This window comes from Notolepis coatsorum (genome assembly GCF_963971535.1).
Source record: "Notolepis coatsorum genome assembly, chromosome: 14".
NCBI lineage: Eukaryota > Metazoa > Chordata > Actinopteri > Aulopiformes > Paralepididae > Notolepis > Notolepis coatsorum.
In genome coordinates, this window is record NC_140178.1 from 89,380,752 (window position 1) to 89,397,033 (window position 16,282).

Genomic DNA, 16,282 nt, shown 5'->3' on the forward strand with positions numbered 1-16,282 from the left:
TCAATGTGTTGGAATTGAAGGCAGTCCTTCTGGTCCTCAAACGGCTCGGCCACCTTGTGGTGGGCAAGCATGTTTTGATCAGGACGGACAACACGACGTCAGCGTCGTATATTGACAGACAGGGAGGAGTGCGCTCCCCCCGTCTGCACCGGGCAGCGGTCGGGCTCTGGCTGTGGGCGTTCTCCATCTGGGCAGCCTGAGGGCTCTTCACATCCCCGGCAGGGAGAATGTGGGTGCAGATGTGATGTTGCGGGGCGGTCCTCATCCTGACGAGTGGGGACTACGTCCAGACATAGTCGGACAGGTCTGGGACCGATTCCGTGGCCGCCCGGGATTCTGTACGCATTCCCCCCCATACACCTGTTAGCTCAGCTGTGGGGGCGGGTACATCGGGAGAGCGGGACTTGATCCTGGTTGCGCCGGGCCGGGGCTCAGCTGTGTGGTCCCCGGCCCTGATTCAGCTCTTGGTGGCCCCGCCGTGGCCTGTTCCGTGGTCACTGCAGGCCCTCTCTCAGGCACACAGAACTCTGTTCTGCCTCCTGTTCTGGGGCAGCCTCTAGGCTTGGCTGCTGAAAGTGTGAATCTGATGGGGATGCGTCTTGACTCTTCTGTGGTTAACGCTATCCGGAACGCGCACGCTCCGTCCACTACCGCGTCTTACGCTGGGGAGTGGCGTATGGTCGAGTGTGGGGGCGGAACATTGTTCAGCCACCCTCTCGTGAAACATTCCTGCTTGGCGCTCGGCGTCTCAAGCCTGTGGAACGTTCTCTGTCTCCGAGTGGGACCTCCAACTGGTCCTGGGCCGGTTGTCGGAGGCCCCGGTTGAGCCTCTTGAGCAGGCGCCATTGGATCAGCTGTCTTAAGACCGCATTCTTTTTGGCCATCACCTCCGCTAAGTGCGTGGGTGAGCTGTGTGCTCTCTCGGTGCGGCCTGAGTGCCTGTCTATTCGGCCGATAGCGGTGCGACTCTGAGGCCTAATCCAGTCTTCGTGCCAAAGAATATCCGGAGCTCTTTTCGCTCCAGGGATATTGTGGTTCAGGCGTTTTCATCCGCCTCCTCACGCTAGTGAGTTGGAGGCAGGCCTTCACTTGTCGTGTCCTGACCGTGCACTGGGGGTTTACCTTCAGTCTGACTCGGGATCTCAGGGCTTCCGTTCAACTGTTTGTTTGTTACGGTGGCCCTCGCGCGGGTGAGGCGCTGTCCAAGCAGCACCTGTCACATTGGTTGTGTGAGGGCGTTGCCCTTTGCTACACGTTGGCTGGACAGGTCCCCCCTCGGGCCGCTGCCCTGTTAGGGGGGGCCTTGGTGGAGGACATCTGTGCTGCGGCCTCCTGGTCCTCCCCGGGTCCCTTCGTTAAGTTTTGCCTCGTGGACATGACTGGGGGTTCTGTCTCAGAGGCGGTTCTGAGGTCTGGGACCTCTCCTGCGTCCCACCATTGGTGGGCTAGCAGGGGTGTGTGGGTGTGTGCCACGGGGTGCTGTATCACACATGGTCCCGCCTGTGCTGTGCGTTTTCGGGGTGTCTGGTTCCCCCTTTTTCGCACTTTGGTGGAGTTGACTGCCTCCCCCCCTTCGTTAGGATGGGCAGGTGGACGGGACTCCCCTCCTCCCTGGCTGGGGCTTACGGGCCCTCAGGGGGTACACTTGTCGGGCCACGCGTCCGCTCTGCCTCTTATCTCAATAGGGCAGAGCGAGACGCGATTGCCAGTATGATAATATAACGAAAGGTTATCCTATAACCTAGTTATATGAATACTGGCTGAACGTCTCGTTCTTAGCGCCCTGAGGTCCCTTGGATGGTTTTTCCGTGTTGGAAATCTTTCTGAGGAAGGTGGAGTGTGATATAGGGGTGCAAGTTATCTCAATAGGGCAGAGCGAGACGCTCAGCCAGTATTCATATAACTAGGTTATAGGATAACCTTTCGTTTTAGTCCATTGGCTGAGCCTGGTTTTTAGCCACACCCCTGCATTTTTGACCAGGTATTGACACTGCCTCCCTGTCCCTCATGGCTGCATGGTAAGTAGCTAAATCCCATACTTTTGAAATAAATGTGTTCCAAAGTCTGAAAATCGGTGTGTAACCATAATAATTGTCACCACCGAACACATATTTTCTTCAATTAAGTAAACTTTTTGGGGTTTCATGCAGAATATTATGTTTTTCAGATAATATATTTTTTATTCAGCACAAAATCAAAATCAAAACAGTACAGATATGTAGATATACTTTACATCACGTTCTCAATCAACATCATGTCTGTACCGTATCATTAAGAGACAGCTATGCTTGGGGAAGGGGCGTGGGACACACACACAAAAACCAACAACAAAACAAAATAAATAAATAAACAGGTAACCCAGAAAGGCCAGAATATACTACGTGTCAACCTCTCTTTTCTGGGTGTAGTACGGCAGTAGCAAACATTCTCTAATACCCGAGCTTTGGTTGTATCACCATCACTGCATTACAAATCCAACCCTTCATCCTCCATCACTGACCTTTCTCAAAAGCATGTAAATGCATGCAGTTAGGATTGCGTCCTTCTTCCCGTTCACATATCCCTTCTATTCAGCACAAAATCAAGACAGTATAGATATGCAGATATACCTTACAACTAGTTCTCAACCAACATCCTGTCTGTGCTATGCTTGGGGAAGGGGCGCAAAAATAAATACATTAACAGAAAAAATAAATAAATAAAAATTATAATAATATTAAAATATATATATATATAAAAAAAAAACAGAATATACTACATGTGTGGTTCAAACCATTTAAAAAATAAAATTACAATAAAATGGGGAGTGAGATGAAAATAATAAGATGAAAATAAATAATACATTGCCTTTATAGCCCTATTCGCTCTATACAAGAATATTATGTTTGTATGTGTGTACACCTCTTCAAATATGTGTATACTAGCCATGTGCTAGCTAGCATTCTTTAGTTATGCTCAAAGTTAGCCAGAATTGTCACTACCGAAACAGTCACTACCGAAACATATGGTAACGTTTTGGTAGTGACAAAATGGAATGGTAAGTAGTTAAATCCCATCATTTTGAAATAAATGTGTTCCAAAGTCTGAAAATCAGTGTGTAACTTTAAGAATGGAATATATATTCTCTTCAATAAAGTAAACTTTTGGGGGTTTTATGCTAAATGTTATGTTTTTATGTATTCTTTATGTATTCACTTCCTGCTTCAGCAAAGCAAGCTGCTTTTACTGTCGCTCCGCTCCGCTGCTTTTGCCTATCGCTATTATAATGATTTATTACAGCCCTTTCAACTTTAATTACTCTGTACGTTAACTCCCAATTCCTATGGTACTTCTCCAGAACTGTGAATCTTCTTATCTATTCAGATTTTTTACCACAGTCGAAAGGACGAGTAGCAAGATTCTCCGTGGGAGGAATAGCGAGCCGTCTTATCAGCTACACACAAAGGACTATGTCGGAAGGCAAGGATATTTATGAAAGACGAGGAAGGTTTTCCTTGTTATTTTGAGTTTTAACGAGACGGAAGTGGACAGTGTGAGTAATAGCATAGCTCCAGGGCAACGGAACTGCCCCGTGTAGGGGAGAGAAACGGACATATCCGGGGCGACGGAAGCTGCCCCGTTTAGGAGAGAGCGACGGACAGCTCTCTTGTATGATATTTCATAAAGACCCCGGTTGTGAAGTGAGTGACCCACCACCACCACCATCACCACCACCATCGCCACCATCACCACCACCACCACCACCATCACCACCACCACCACCATCATCATCATCATCACCACCACCACCACCAGCTAAGTACCTAGCTTAGCTTCAGCTTAGCCTAACCTGAAAAGAAATAAAGGAAGATGCCGGGACTCGGCTCTCCCACAGAATGTACTAATTGCTTGGAGATGAGAAAGAGGATTGTAGAGCTGGAGGCTCGGGTTTCTACCCTGTACCAAATACAGCAGGATGAGCAACTCATTGACTCTATTTATGAAGCTACTACAAATATAGCCAACAATACCATGATTGAGAACTGGCCTATGCTAGTAACTACAGAACAGCACCACCCAAAAGACGGTCCTTGGCACAACCAAGGAGCTAGACCAAAGCAGTGGATCACCGTCAAGGATAAAAGGAGAAATAAACGATCCAGGACCTCACCCCCGGTACCGCCAGGAAATAGTTTCAACCTACTCTCGGAAACACGCATATCAACACCCAAGGCAAAGAGACATAGAAGCGTAGCTAACAACGCTAACGAAGAAAACAGCGAGCGTAACGGAGCTCACGCTAACGACGCTAATAGCAAGAATACCGGAGCTCACGCTAACACTAGCGAAGCAAACAGCTGGCATGCCGGAGCTCATGCTAATGCTAGCGAAGCACACGCTAACGACGAGACGACGAGGAAAACAGAGCCACTAGCGACACGGCTGGCAAACACGACCCAGACCGAGCGAACGGCTAACAGCGAAGAGACTATCATGCGCCGAGAACGTCGCGGTAGCCAACGCCGAAGGTACGGGACCAGCGTTAACATGCCGGCTACTGAGAAGGCTAACGAGGCTAACCTCACACAGAAAATAGACTGCATACTGATTGGAGATTCCATAACAAGGTATGTGGAGATGGCAAACACAGAAAATATCTGTCTAGACAATACAACTGTGAAAGAGCTAGCCGAAAAACTTCCAACACTAATCAGACCAGGAATAACAAAAATTGTCATTCACTCTGGATCGTTTGACATCCTGCGAAAGAAGACTGGCACAGAGACTTTGAAAGACGATTTCACACGTTTAATGAACACACTAGACAAACATCAGTCTGTGTACACAAACACTGATGTGTCCATCAGTGGACCAATTGCATGCTTTCGCAGAGGACAGGAAGCATTCAGTCGACTCCTAAATTTTAATTCATGGTTAGGGGCTGCATGTCTCGTACACGGCCTGAAATTCATTGACAACTTCAATGTTTTCTGGAATAACCCAGAACGTTTTCAAAGAAATGGCTTCTTCCCAAATCGCTTAGGTTCAAAGCTCCTATCAGCAAACATGCGTCATGCCTTGATGGCCTCCAAGAATATTAAGCTCATACCAGCACGAGAGATAGTCATGAAGGACACAATCTCACCACGAAGTACAGCACAAGACGTCCCGTCCCTGTCCCCCCCCCCCCCCCATATCACACAAGGCCATCTCGTCTGATCAAATGTCCCCGAAAGCACAGTGCAGTCAGTACGGTACAGTATAGCACAATTACCATGCCATCTCTCAAAACATACAAGTAATCATAACTAGCCAATGGCATGGTGAAAAATATACGCCACCAATGCGTTTACCTGCTATTAACCTCAGGGCCATCACGGTCAAACCAAAGCAGACCTCCTCTAAAGAAGTCCAACAAATAAAATTAGCTTTCCTAAATGTCAGATCACTGAATAATAAAACATTCTTAGTAAATGATCTGATTAAAGAAAATAACTTAGATTGCATCTGCCTAGTAGAGACATGGCTAAATAATGACACAGCTACATCAATAATGATAGAAGCTTGTCCACCAGACTATAACTTTTTTCAAATACCCAGAAAAAATAAAAGGGGCGGAGGAGTTGCAGCAATCTTCTCCTCAAAACTCTTGTTTAGAATCACAGAACTAGGCGAGTTCATGTCAATGGAATATCTTGCCATTGAACTAAAAACAGAATCAACTATTATTGTCACAATACACCGCCCGCCTAGACACTCACCAATATTTATACAGGAGCTCTCTGAACTGATCTCACTATGTGTTACCGGATATGATAAGGTGATCCTAAATGGAGACCTGAACATCCATTTTAATAAGAAAACAGACTCCAAAACTATGGAACAAAAAAATCTACTGGATAGCTTTGACCTAATACAGCATATAACAAATGCAACTCACCGGCTTGGGAATACACTAGACTTAGTTATAACAACAACTGGGCTTAGCATAACAAATATCTCAATAACTGAATTACCTCTCTCCGACCATCACTGTATATTTTTTGATACTCAAATAACCCTTACTAAAACAAAAAAAGAAATCATAGTTAAAAAGAGGCTCCTAAACGACAAAGCTGAATCAAAGTTCATTGATCTTATCAGACTACATGAACCACACAATCATGACAGCTCTCTAAATGAAATGGTAGAAAATCTCAATGATGCAATGTCATCTATATTAAATTCTGTCGCCCCATTAAAAACGAAAAAGAAGAAAACTAGAGCCTCGCCCTGGTTAAACTATAATACGGTCAACAAAGAAAAAAGGAAATGTCGTGCAGCGGAGCGAAAATGGAGAAAAACAAAAACCACCATATGCTGTGATATATACAAAGATGCTTTAACTGCTTATAATAAAACCATCCGCTTAGCAAGGAAAGATTACTTCTCTAAAATCATTACAGAAAATGCTGGAAACTCCAGAATCCTCTTTTCCACTATTAATGTACTACTCAACACTGCCCCTACACCTCCTCAGTCATCAACGGTTAAGTGTGAAGAACTTGCACTATTCTTTAACAACAAAATAACCTTGATCAGGGCCAGCATTACTCATGATGGAAATAAAGTTGATTGCGGCAAACCGTGCAATGTAACCATGAGAAGTTTCACATGCATCACATTAGATGTACTCTGCAAAACTGTCTCAGAATGTAACTCCTCCACCTCAGACATTGACCCTATACCTACAGCTTTCTTCAAACGGGTATTTAATAGTGTTTCAAGCCCTGTGCTAGATATCATAAACACTTCCCTTAGGACTGGTATTTTCCCGGATGCCTTTAAAACAGCAGTTGTAAAGCCATTACTAAAAAACCTAACTTGGATAGTAATGAAATGGCAAATTATCGTCCAATATCCAACCTACCATTCATTAGTAAAGTACTTGAAAAGATAGTTTCAGTTCAAATAAATTCCTTTCTTGAAGAAAACAACATCTTAGAAGAATTTCAGTCAGGATTCAGAAAATATCATAGCACTGAAACTGCCCTCACCAAAATAATCAGTGACCTCAGACTAAACTCTGACGAGAATAAGATCTCCATCCTTATCCTGTTAGATCTCAGTGCAGCATTTGATACAATCGATCACGATATTCTAATCGATCGTCTTGAAAACCATGTCGGTTTCTCAGACCATGTGCTGGGCTGGTTTAAAACATACATCAGAGGGAGGAAATTCTATGTTAAACTAGGAGATCACATGTCTGATATATACGACAACAACTATGGAGTTGCACAAGGGAGTTGCTTAGGTCCTTTACTCTTCTCCCTTTACATGTTACCGCTGGGTGATATCATCAGAGAACATAATGTAGATTTCCATAGCTATGCGGATGATACACAACTGTACATATCTGCTGAACCAAATGATACAGCGATTAGCTCCATTACAGACTGCTTACTGGCAATAAATAAATGGATGAGTAAGAACTTCCTGAAACTAAACGAGAACAAAACTGAAATTCTAATTATCGGCTCAAACTAAAAAAGAAACATTAATAAAGAACCTGGGGGGACTAACCCCTTGGATCAAATCTGAGGTCACTAGTCTTGGGGTTATCATAGATTCAGAACTGAACTTCAATTCTCATATTAGCAAAGTGACGAAAACATCGTTCTTCCATCTCAGAAATATAGCAAAAGTACGACCATTTATTAATCAGAACGATGCTGAGAAGCTAATTCATGCATTCATATCTAGCCGGTTAGACTACTGTAATGCACTTTTCACAGGTCTCCCTAAGAAAACCACAGAGAGGCTTCAGCTAATCCAAAACTCTGCAGCCCGACTGCTAACTAGAACCAAAAGGAGAGAGCACATTAGTCCAGTCCTAGCCGCTTTACACTGGCTTCCTGTAACATTTAGAATTGACTTTAAGGTCCTTCTCCTTACATACAAAGCTCTAAATGGACAGGGACCTAGCTACATCGCCAACACTCTAATAAATTACACACCAGCAAGAACACTGCGATCATCAGCTGCTGGACTACTAGAGGCTCCCAGAAGCAGTCAAAAGAGGATCGGTAATGCAGCCTTTATCAACTATGCCCCAAAACTATGGAACAAACTACCCCAAAACATCAGGGAAGCCAACTCGCTAGACATCTTTAAAAGACAGCTTAAAACCTATCTCTTTGCTCAGGCATTTCACTGATAGATATCTGCTACCACCTAGTGGCAAGAGGAAACATCAGGGATATCCTGACACAACTTGTATTTATTCTTACCCTGCCTACTCTTTTACACTGCCTATCAAATTCATGTGTCGGTTATTGCACTTTTTACTTCTTACTGATGACTATTTTTAAACTGAATCATTTTAAACTATTCTTATTATTTGCTAGATCCAAATGTGAAACACTGATTATTTATGACTATTTTTAAACTGAATCATTTTATTCTTATTATTTGCTAGATCCAAATGTGAAACACTGTGATTATCTGTTCATGAATTACAGGAGTATTACTGAATAGAGAGCCTATTAGGATGCTAGATCCTAATGTGAAACACTGTGATTTGCCATATCTTGCTATGCTCGCTCATGCCTGTATTTTTTGACTATTTTTAAACTGAATCATTTTAAACTATTTTTACTATTTGTGTTACTGAAAACTGTAAGCGGAGAGCCTATTGGGATGCTAGATCCTAATGTGAAACACTGTGATTCTACCTGTCTATCTTTTTATGCTCGCTTATGCCTGTATTTTTTGCTGTTGTGAAGCACTTTGAACTGCAACCTCTGTATGAAAAGTGCTATACAAATAAAGTTATTATTATTATTATTATTATTATTATGCAGTCACTACCGAAACACTGGGTGTTTTATAAAAATAATTAAGTATATTGAGTTATAAACTAAAATGTTATGATACTGATTGGTTAAATGTACGTTCAATTTCATCAATCATTAACTCTGAAATCAATATGATCAGTGTTATGCATTTTACAGAGAAAGATTGCTTTTAGATGTTGATCTAATTGTATCAATTGAACTTAGAAATTTGGTAAGAATGTAATTTGTATTGATTTCATTGTGAAAACCTTCAAGAATAATTTTCAAAAATACTCTTTAGAGAAGGGAAGGAAACACAATCGTAACAGGTTAATATAATACCTTTTTACTATAGTGTATTACTATGTTTCAGTAGTGACCATTTTTGGGAGAGAAAAAACATTCCAAAAGATTCTGAAAATACAATATAAAAATTGCCGGTACGCTCACTAGATATATGTACTTTAGATATGGTACAATATATATTTGGACAACATTTTGGGAATAAACATACAAAAAATTCTAAATATTTCCAACCTGACGGGCGGTTAGGTGGTGTAGTGGGCAAGGCACTCGCCACCAATGTGGAGACGCTGGGTTCGCGTGTTCGAATCCAGCTCTCCACATTGTTTTCAGTTTGGCTGGTCGTCCGTACTAATACAATTGGCAGTATTAGAGGGTGGGAAACTGATGGGTGGGGATCGGGCGTTGTGGACAGCGACTCCTACAGGTCGGTTGGTGCGCCTGCGCAGTAGAATCAGGAAGTGTCGGGGCAGCGTGAGCCTCCCATGCGTTACTCCTCGCCACTGAGAGATCGAGCTGCGCAGGTGAAAAGATGCGACTGCTGTTACCTCAAGTACCGGAGGGGAATTGTGCTATGTATGACTTAGTCCACATTGCAGCCGGCTTGTGGGAGGCAAGAAACAGCGTTCGTGACAGGGGAGGGTTGAATTGGATGATACGAAATTGGGATGGGAGAAAATATAGAAAATGGGAGAAAAAGTGGATAAAAAAAAAATTCCAACCTGACTTTCAACCAATTCGGTAGAATGGCCCATACACATTAATCACAAACCCATTAAGAACAATCAAACGCTAGAGAAAAGAAGTACGAATTGAGTACGTATATGAATTGAAAATGGGGGACCCTGATGGAAACAAGACGAACGTCTTTCTCAGGTCTGCATCCCCTTAACAATTGTATGTATTGAGCCGTACTGTATTGTACCCATTCTGCAATCTGTCAAATAAAGTTTTCATTCATTCATTCATTCATTCATTCACGTTTTAAGCTGAGACGTGAAAGAATCGACGGATGGGGCGAGTATGATGGAAGGGGGAAGGCTATTCCATAGTCTAGAGAGGCTGTAACTGTGAAAGCACGGTTCTGAGTTTGCATCTTGAGCGTGGGACGGCCAGGAGACCCAGGTCAGACGACCTGAGAGACCTGGAGGTGGTGTGAGGGCTCAGGAGATCTGAAATATAGGAGGGAGCCAGTTGGTTCAGGGCTTTGAAAGTGAACAGCAGGACCTTGACATCAATTCTATATCGAACTGGAAGCCAGTGAAGAGGGGAACATAGGTGAAAAACAGTCAGGTGATTGTGAGCTTGTAATTCTGATTATTTGTTTTGGTCCTTGAAGTGGCATTTTTACATTGAAGTGAACTTTCACATCCATACCTCACACTGCATCACACATGACCAATGTGGTGACGAAGTGAATAAGGTGAATTATTGCTTGCATCTGTATTATTCTTCACTGGAGCCCCTGGGTTGCCTAGCAAGCCTCCCCCTCCCCATAATGTCCCAGGTGTCTGTATGAAGAGAATGAAGTTACAAATCTTAATTATTATAATTATTTTCCTGAATTCAGGTTTTTACTAATTTTACTACCAAGTCTGTATAAATGTAAAAAGTCAAGTTGTTGTCCTGATATTAAAACATATAGCGCTCCCTTTAAGCATCTCAACGCTCCCCTTTCAACCATTCTGCACCCAGCGCAACCCTCTCTGAACGATCCCCGTGGGGTGGTACCACCCCATTGAGAAAATCCTACTTTAGACAGACATTCATGAATCATGACTATGACTGAACACACAGCTGGTATAATAATGAACATACTTGAAGTCTCCATCTCTGTATTTCCCAAAGGCCTGCAGGATGACAGTGATCACGGCCATCAGAGGTTTCACCACACAGAACTGCAGAGTCGCCTGCAGGGAGGAGGACGTGTCGGGGTCAGGTGTTATCAGAGACACAGGACATGTTGAGACATGTCAGGGTGTTATCAGAGACACAGGACATGTTGAGACATGTCAGGGTGTTATCAGAGACACAGGACATGTTGAGACATGTCAGGGTGTTATCAGAGACACAGGACATGTTGAGACATGTCAGGGTGTTATCAGAGACACAGGACATGTTGAGACATGTCAGGGTGTTATCAGAGACACAGGACATGTTGAGACATGTCAGGGTGTTATCAGAGACACAGGACATGTTGAGACATGTCAGGGTGTTATCAGAGACACAGGACATGTTGAGACACAGAAACATGTTGAGACACAGAAACATGTTGAGACACAGAAACACGTTGAAACACTGAAACATGTTGAGACACAGAAACATGTTGAGACACAAAAACTCGTTGAGACACAGAAACATGTTGAGACACAGAAACATGTTGAGACACAGAGAAACATGTTGAGACACTGAAACATGTTGAGACACAGAAACATGTTGAGACACAGAAACATGAGACACAGAAACACGTTGAGACACTGAAACATGTTGAGACACAGAAACACGTTGAGACACTGAAACACGTTGAGACACTGAAACATGTTGAGACACAGAAACATGTTGAGACACAGAAACTCGTTGAGACACTGAAACATGTTGAGACACAGAAACACGTTGAGACACAGAAACACGTTGAGACACAGAAACATGTTGAGACACAGAAACACGTTGAGACACTGAAACATGCTGAGACACAGAAACACGTTGAGACACAGAAACATGTTGAGACACAGAAACACGTTGAGACACTGAAACATGTTGAGACACAGAAACACATTGAGACACTGAAACATGTTGAGACACTGAAACTCGTTGAGACACTGAAACACGTTGAGACACTGAAACACGTTGAGACACAGAAACATGTTGAGACACAGAAACATGTTCAGACACTGAAACACGTTGAGACACAGAAACATGTTGAGACACAGAAACACGTTGAGACACATAAACAGAAACACGCTGAGACACTGAAATACGTCGGTACGCTTTGTGATTTGTCCTCCTCACAACAGAACAGGATTTGGGTAAAACATGTTTAACTGATTTGTTTATGTAGATTGCATGTGTGAGTTAAGAGGGAGATCTGTACCTGCTTACAGAACCTGAGGAAACCAATGGAGTAGGTCCTGCCCCACAGACAACAGGTCCCGTACACACAGCTGGACCTGGAGGAGAAAGGCCAAATAAATACAGGATTCAATTCAAATACGATTTTCAGACAGAAAATAATACAATCAGCTTTGTAATAGAGAGAGAGAGAGAGAGAGAGAGAGAGAGAGAGAGACTATACTGTATATCATGGGTTCCCAAACTCTTTCAGCTCGAGACCCAAAAGAGAAATTTGGTGTTTCCCTGGGACCCAAACTTACAAAAATACATCATGAATTGCCATAACATAAACGATAAACCACGGCCATATTCGACACATAGTCATAATTTAAGATATAGTTTATGCATTCGCAAATATGAGAGCTCTGTCATTGAAGTGGGTGGTGGCAGCGTAACAGTGTTCACCCTGATGTAAAGTAGCGATTTCTTATTGGTTTGTCATGACAAACCAATTACATAATCCAACATATGTGTAAAGAAACAACATATTCCAGTTCTGTATCGTATAGCTCTCGCTCGGCGTCACTCTCTGCACTGTCCTCGCACACGTGCACGCGCACTGAATAAATACCACAATGTACCTTTAATCCCAATATTTGTCTGACCACACCCCTATCAGCTTACCCATATAAGCAGGGGTGGGGCCACCCACTCGCCTACTTCTCGCTTTCACCACAAGGAAGTGCCTCGGTAGATCCCCACTTGAAGTGATGTGATGGTAGGAGAAGAGTTGGAAAACAAGGATACGTTGACATCATATCTTTATTTTCTCTCTCACTATTTTTGAGAAAATACGGCGATATTGTCTTCGTACTGGAGTGTCTGGAAGATGATGATCATTCTAAAAATCCTCCACCGGTTTTCGTATTGGGAGTTCGCGCCGCTACATGCCTTTCCAACTGCAGTCCTTGCTGTGTGCTGGTTGCGGTAAAGACACAGCTGGGCTGTAGGACGCGCCGCTGTTGTGAGAAGCGGTGGGTTCCAGGTTTGGTGAGTTATGTTTTGCTGGCAAGCTCCACTTGTCTGTTAGTGCTATGGGGGCTAGTTGACAATGTTTATGAAAACCGGCCCCAGACTAGGGTCCTTTGTTCAGCCTCCTAGGCGACAGAAGACCTTGGTCTGAAGCCCATTATAGTTTAACTAGTGGGCCACGACCATTAACACTGGTGATCCCTGTGTTTTCTGGACGAGTGGATGTCTCTCTGTCACCGTGTTAGGCCCCATCTTTCATATCCAAATGAGAGTATTCCCTCACGAGGAGATATGGGCATAGATGTTCATTAGTGGAAGATCTGTGTTCAAAGTCAGCTACACAGGCCAGTTGGGTATTGTGCTGGCTCCGTCGGGTGTTGGTAAAATCACCGTTGTAAAACTGTGTTGACATCTTGTTTCTCTTTTCTCTTAAAAAGTGAGGAGGGTTTCAGAACGGCGGCCTGTCTGGGTGAGTGTTATATCATTGTGTACAAGTTCAGGTGATAGCTGCTTAGCTTACGTGCTAGTGGTGGCCTACTGTTAGCCAGTCAGCTGTTAGCTGCGGCGCTAGCCTGCTGTGATCACTAGGTGGCCTACCTGGCTAGGCTAGGAAACGTTAACTTGCTGCTGTCGCTGCTTAGCTTACGTGCTAGTGGTGGCCTACTGTTAGCCAGTCAGCTGTTAGCTGCGGCGCTAGCCTGCTGTGATCACTAGGAAACGTTAGCTTGCTGCTATCGGCCGAGGCCCAGCGCGGGGTGGCTCCGGCCCCTCGCGCGCCGCCGCGGTTCCCAACTCCCCTCTCCCTCACGGGGAGAGGCGGGGGGGATTCGAAGCTCCCCTCTGGTCGCGTGCGCCGTTCGCTCGGCATCTCGCGGGCAGGGGCGGTAGCGACCGACGGTTGGAGCGGCCGTTAGCTTAATGCTACTCTGTTGAACGTGCTTTGATTATAACATGTTTTAAACACTCTTGACTACGACGTCATCTTTGACAGAGGATGTTCGTCGACCCTGCCCTGAGCCAGGACGGCAAGGACTGCGTCAACAAAGGGGACCGTAGTGACGGGTTGGAGCGGCGACGCTGGCCGGGTCGGCAACACAGAACGGCTGTGTTTACTACGGTGCCTTGAGACTGCACTTCGTTGATCTACGCTCCGGGTAGGCAAGGTTTGGCCAGACCTTGTACACTTCTTCTGGCTTTCCCTTCTAAATGTTTTGTAAATAACGATGTTTTCCAAAACGAGTGTTGCTGCACTACATTTAGGATACGACGCGAGTTATGTGTGAATTGTCTTGTCACTGGTATTTAGCTTCTCCATCGGGTTGTTGTTACAAATGTGAAAATGTACCCCCGGCTGTGTAGACTGGGATACATACTGTTGGTGCTTCCTTCTTTTCTACTAGAAAGAGTTGGAATTAGGAAGTATCACACCCCTCTTGTCGTTCCCCTGGGCGCCTTGGGGATTCAATGACAGGTCTAAATAGCCTGTTCATTGATGTGGGTGTGTCCCGACGCACGTATAGTGCTAGCTCGGGGTGTTCTGTAAACAGGCGACTGACTGGCACGCCTTAGTTGCTTGAGGTTAAAACGGCGTTTTTATAAAGCAACTGGGATGGAGGTTTTTCCTCTTCCGACGACCAAATCCGACGACCTGGTTTGGTTATCGACGGATTCTCGTCCATATCTGGGGGATGATGACGGAATGGATCTGAACATATGTAGAGGGGTCTCACGCCCTGGGGGTGGGCCACCGGGCGCGGTTCGCCCGAACGTCTGGGTGGCGCCTTCTTTTCATGTTTAAGATCAACACGCATATCTGCCCCTTCTCCTGGAGTAGGCATGTCGGCGTGGTTAGGGCACGGGACTGGTTCTGGTCACGCTGGTCCGGATCAGTTGAACCCGTTGTCCGCCGGGGATGCAGATCTGCTGTTCTGGTACCCTGAGGGACTTGGGCTTTTTTCAGGGGGAAAAATGCCAGGTCGGTCCGGGTGTCACAGGGTTAAGCGCTATGGAGACCCTGGTTGGGTACATTTTTTACTCAGCACTGTCGTAATGGCCTGTACACGCTCGATCTTGTCAGATCTCGGCCACTACACAGGTTGGTCCTGGTTAGTACTTGGTTGGGAGACCGCCTGGGAATACCAAGTACGGTGTGCTTGGGGCTGGTTCTCCATTATTTTTCGCTCCTCTCTCACGCATGGCGAAGAGGGGCCTGTTGGGGTGGTCTTTGACCTCCTCTGGTGACCCTGTGCTTCCCGTATCGCCGGGCCCGGTCCGAAGTCATGTTTCGTCGACCCGTAGGCCTGGGTTAACCCTTTTTTGAAAACTGAAACACTTGTACTGCGGTATAGCCGGTGTATACCCGCAGGTGTGTTTTGGAGTTTTTTTCTTGAGGGGTTATAGGAACAACCACCGCATTAGGTAACACCAAGGTGGTTGATTCCCTGGTGTGTTGGAGCAGTGTCAACTCCCGGGTTCACCGGTTGAGGGTGCCCCTGCACGTTCATGACGTCTGCCAATCGCGTCAGCCTTCTCTGCCTCAACCCTCTGGGTGGGGGCTTTTTAAATGGAGGTTTGGTCATGCAACAACGCCAGCTTACGCCCCTTCCGCCGGGGCGGCTGTGTTCAGCTGTCCCCTCTGGCGCCTGTCTCGTCCGCAGTCTCCAGGCTAGGGTTAACAGCCTGTTGCCTGGTTTTTCCCCGGTGCGCTGCCTGCTTCCGTTGGTTAACCTTTTTTGTGTGCTTACGGCCATGCTGACTGCCTGTTCTGCAGGGTCAGTGTGCCAGGCGGTGTACTATTGGGGGGACAGGGCCCGCTCGGCTGAGGGGCCTTTGTCCGAATACGCTGGCGATGTGGGGGCGGGGTCACTAAGTGCCCACCTGGTGGGGTCTTGATGCTGGCATCATGGACTTCTCCGGGCCCCCGTTCCAGGGGGTCCAGTCCCTTTGGTGGGTCTGGGTCTTCCTTCGCGCTCCGCTGCTACGGCCTTGCCACGGGGTTGGGTTTGCCCTTGACCCCGTGATTCTGGGGGCAGTAACGAGGTTGTTCCCTCCGTTCCCGGGTGGCATGCGGGTTGTGCGTGTGTGTAGTCGTGGGGTCA

General features: G+C 45.5%; 1 protein-coding gene across 1 annotated transcript in view; it reads right to left on the reverse strand.

The window, feature by feature from the left end:
* Positions 1-16,282, reverse strand: part of LOC311240370 (transmembrane protein 184B-like) — a gene marked incomplete at its 3' end in the record, with an annotated part of 58,588 nt that overhangs the window by 13,273 nt on the left and 29,033 nt on the right. Inside the window, exons 5-6 of the mRNA XM_084328956.1 lie at positions 12,193-12,262; positions 10,920-11,011 (exon numbers count right to left, since the gene is read on the reverse strand). Coding sequence (XP_084185082.1) covers positions 10,920-11,011; positions 12,193-12,262 — 162 coding nt within the window. The remainder of the gene's footprint in view (positions 1-10,919; positions 11,012-12,192; positions 12,263-16,282) is intronic.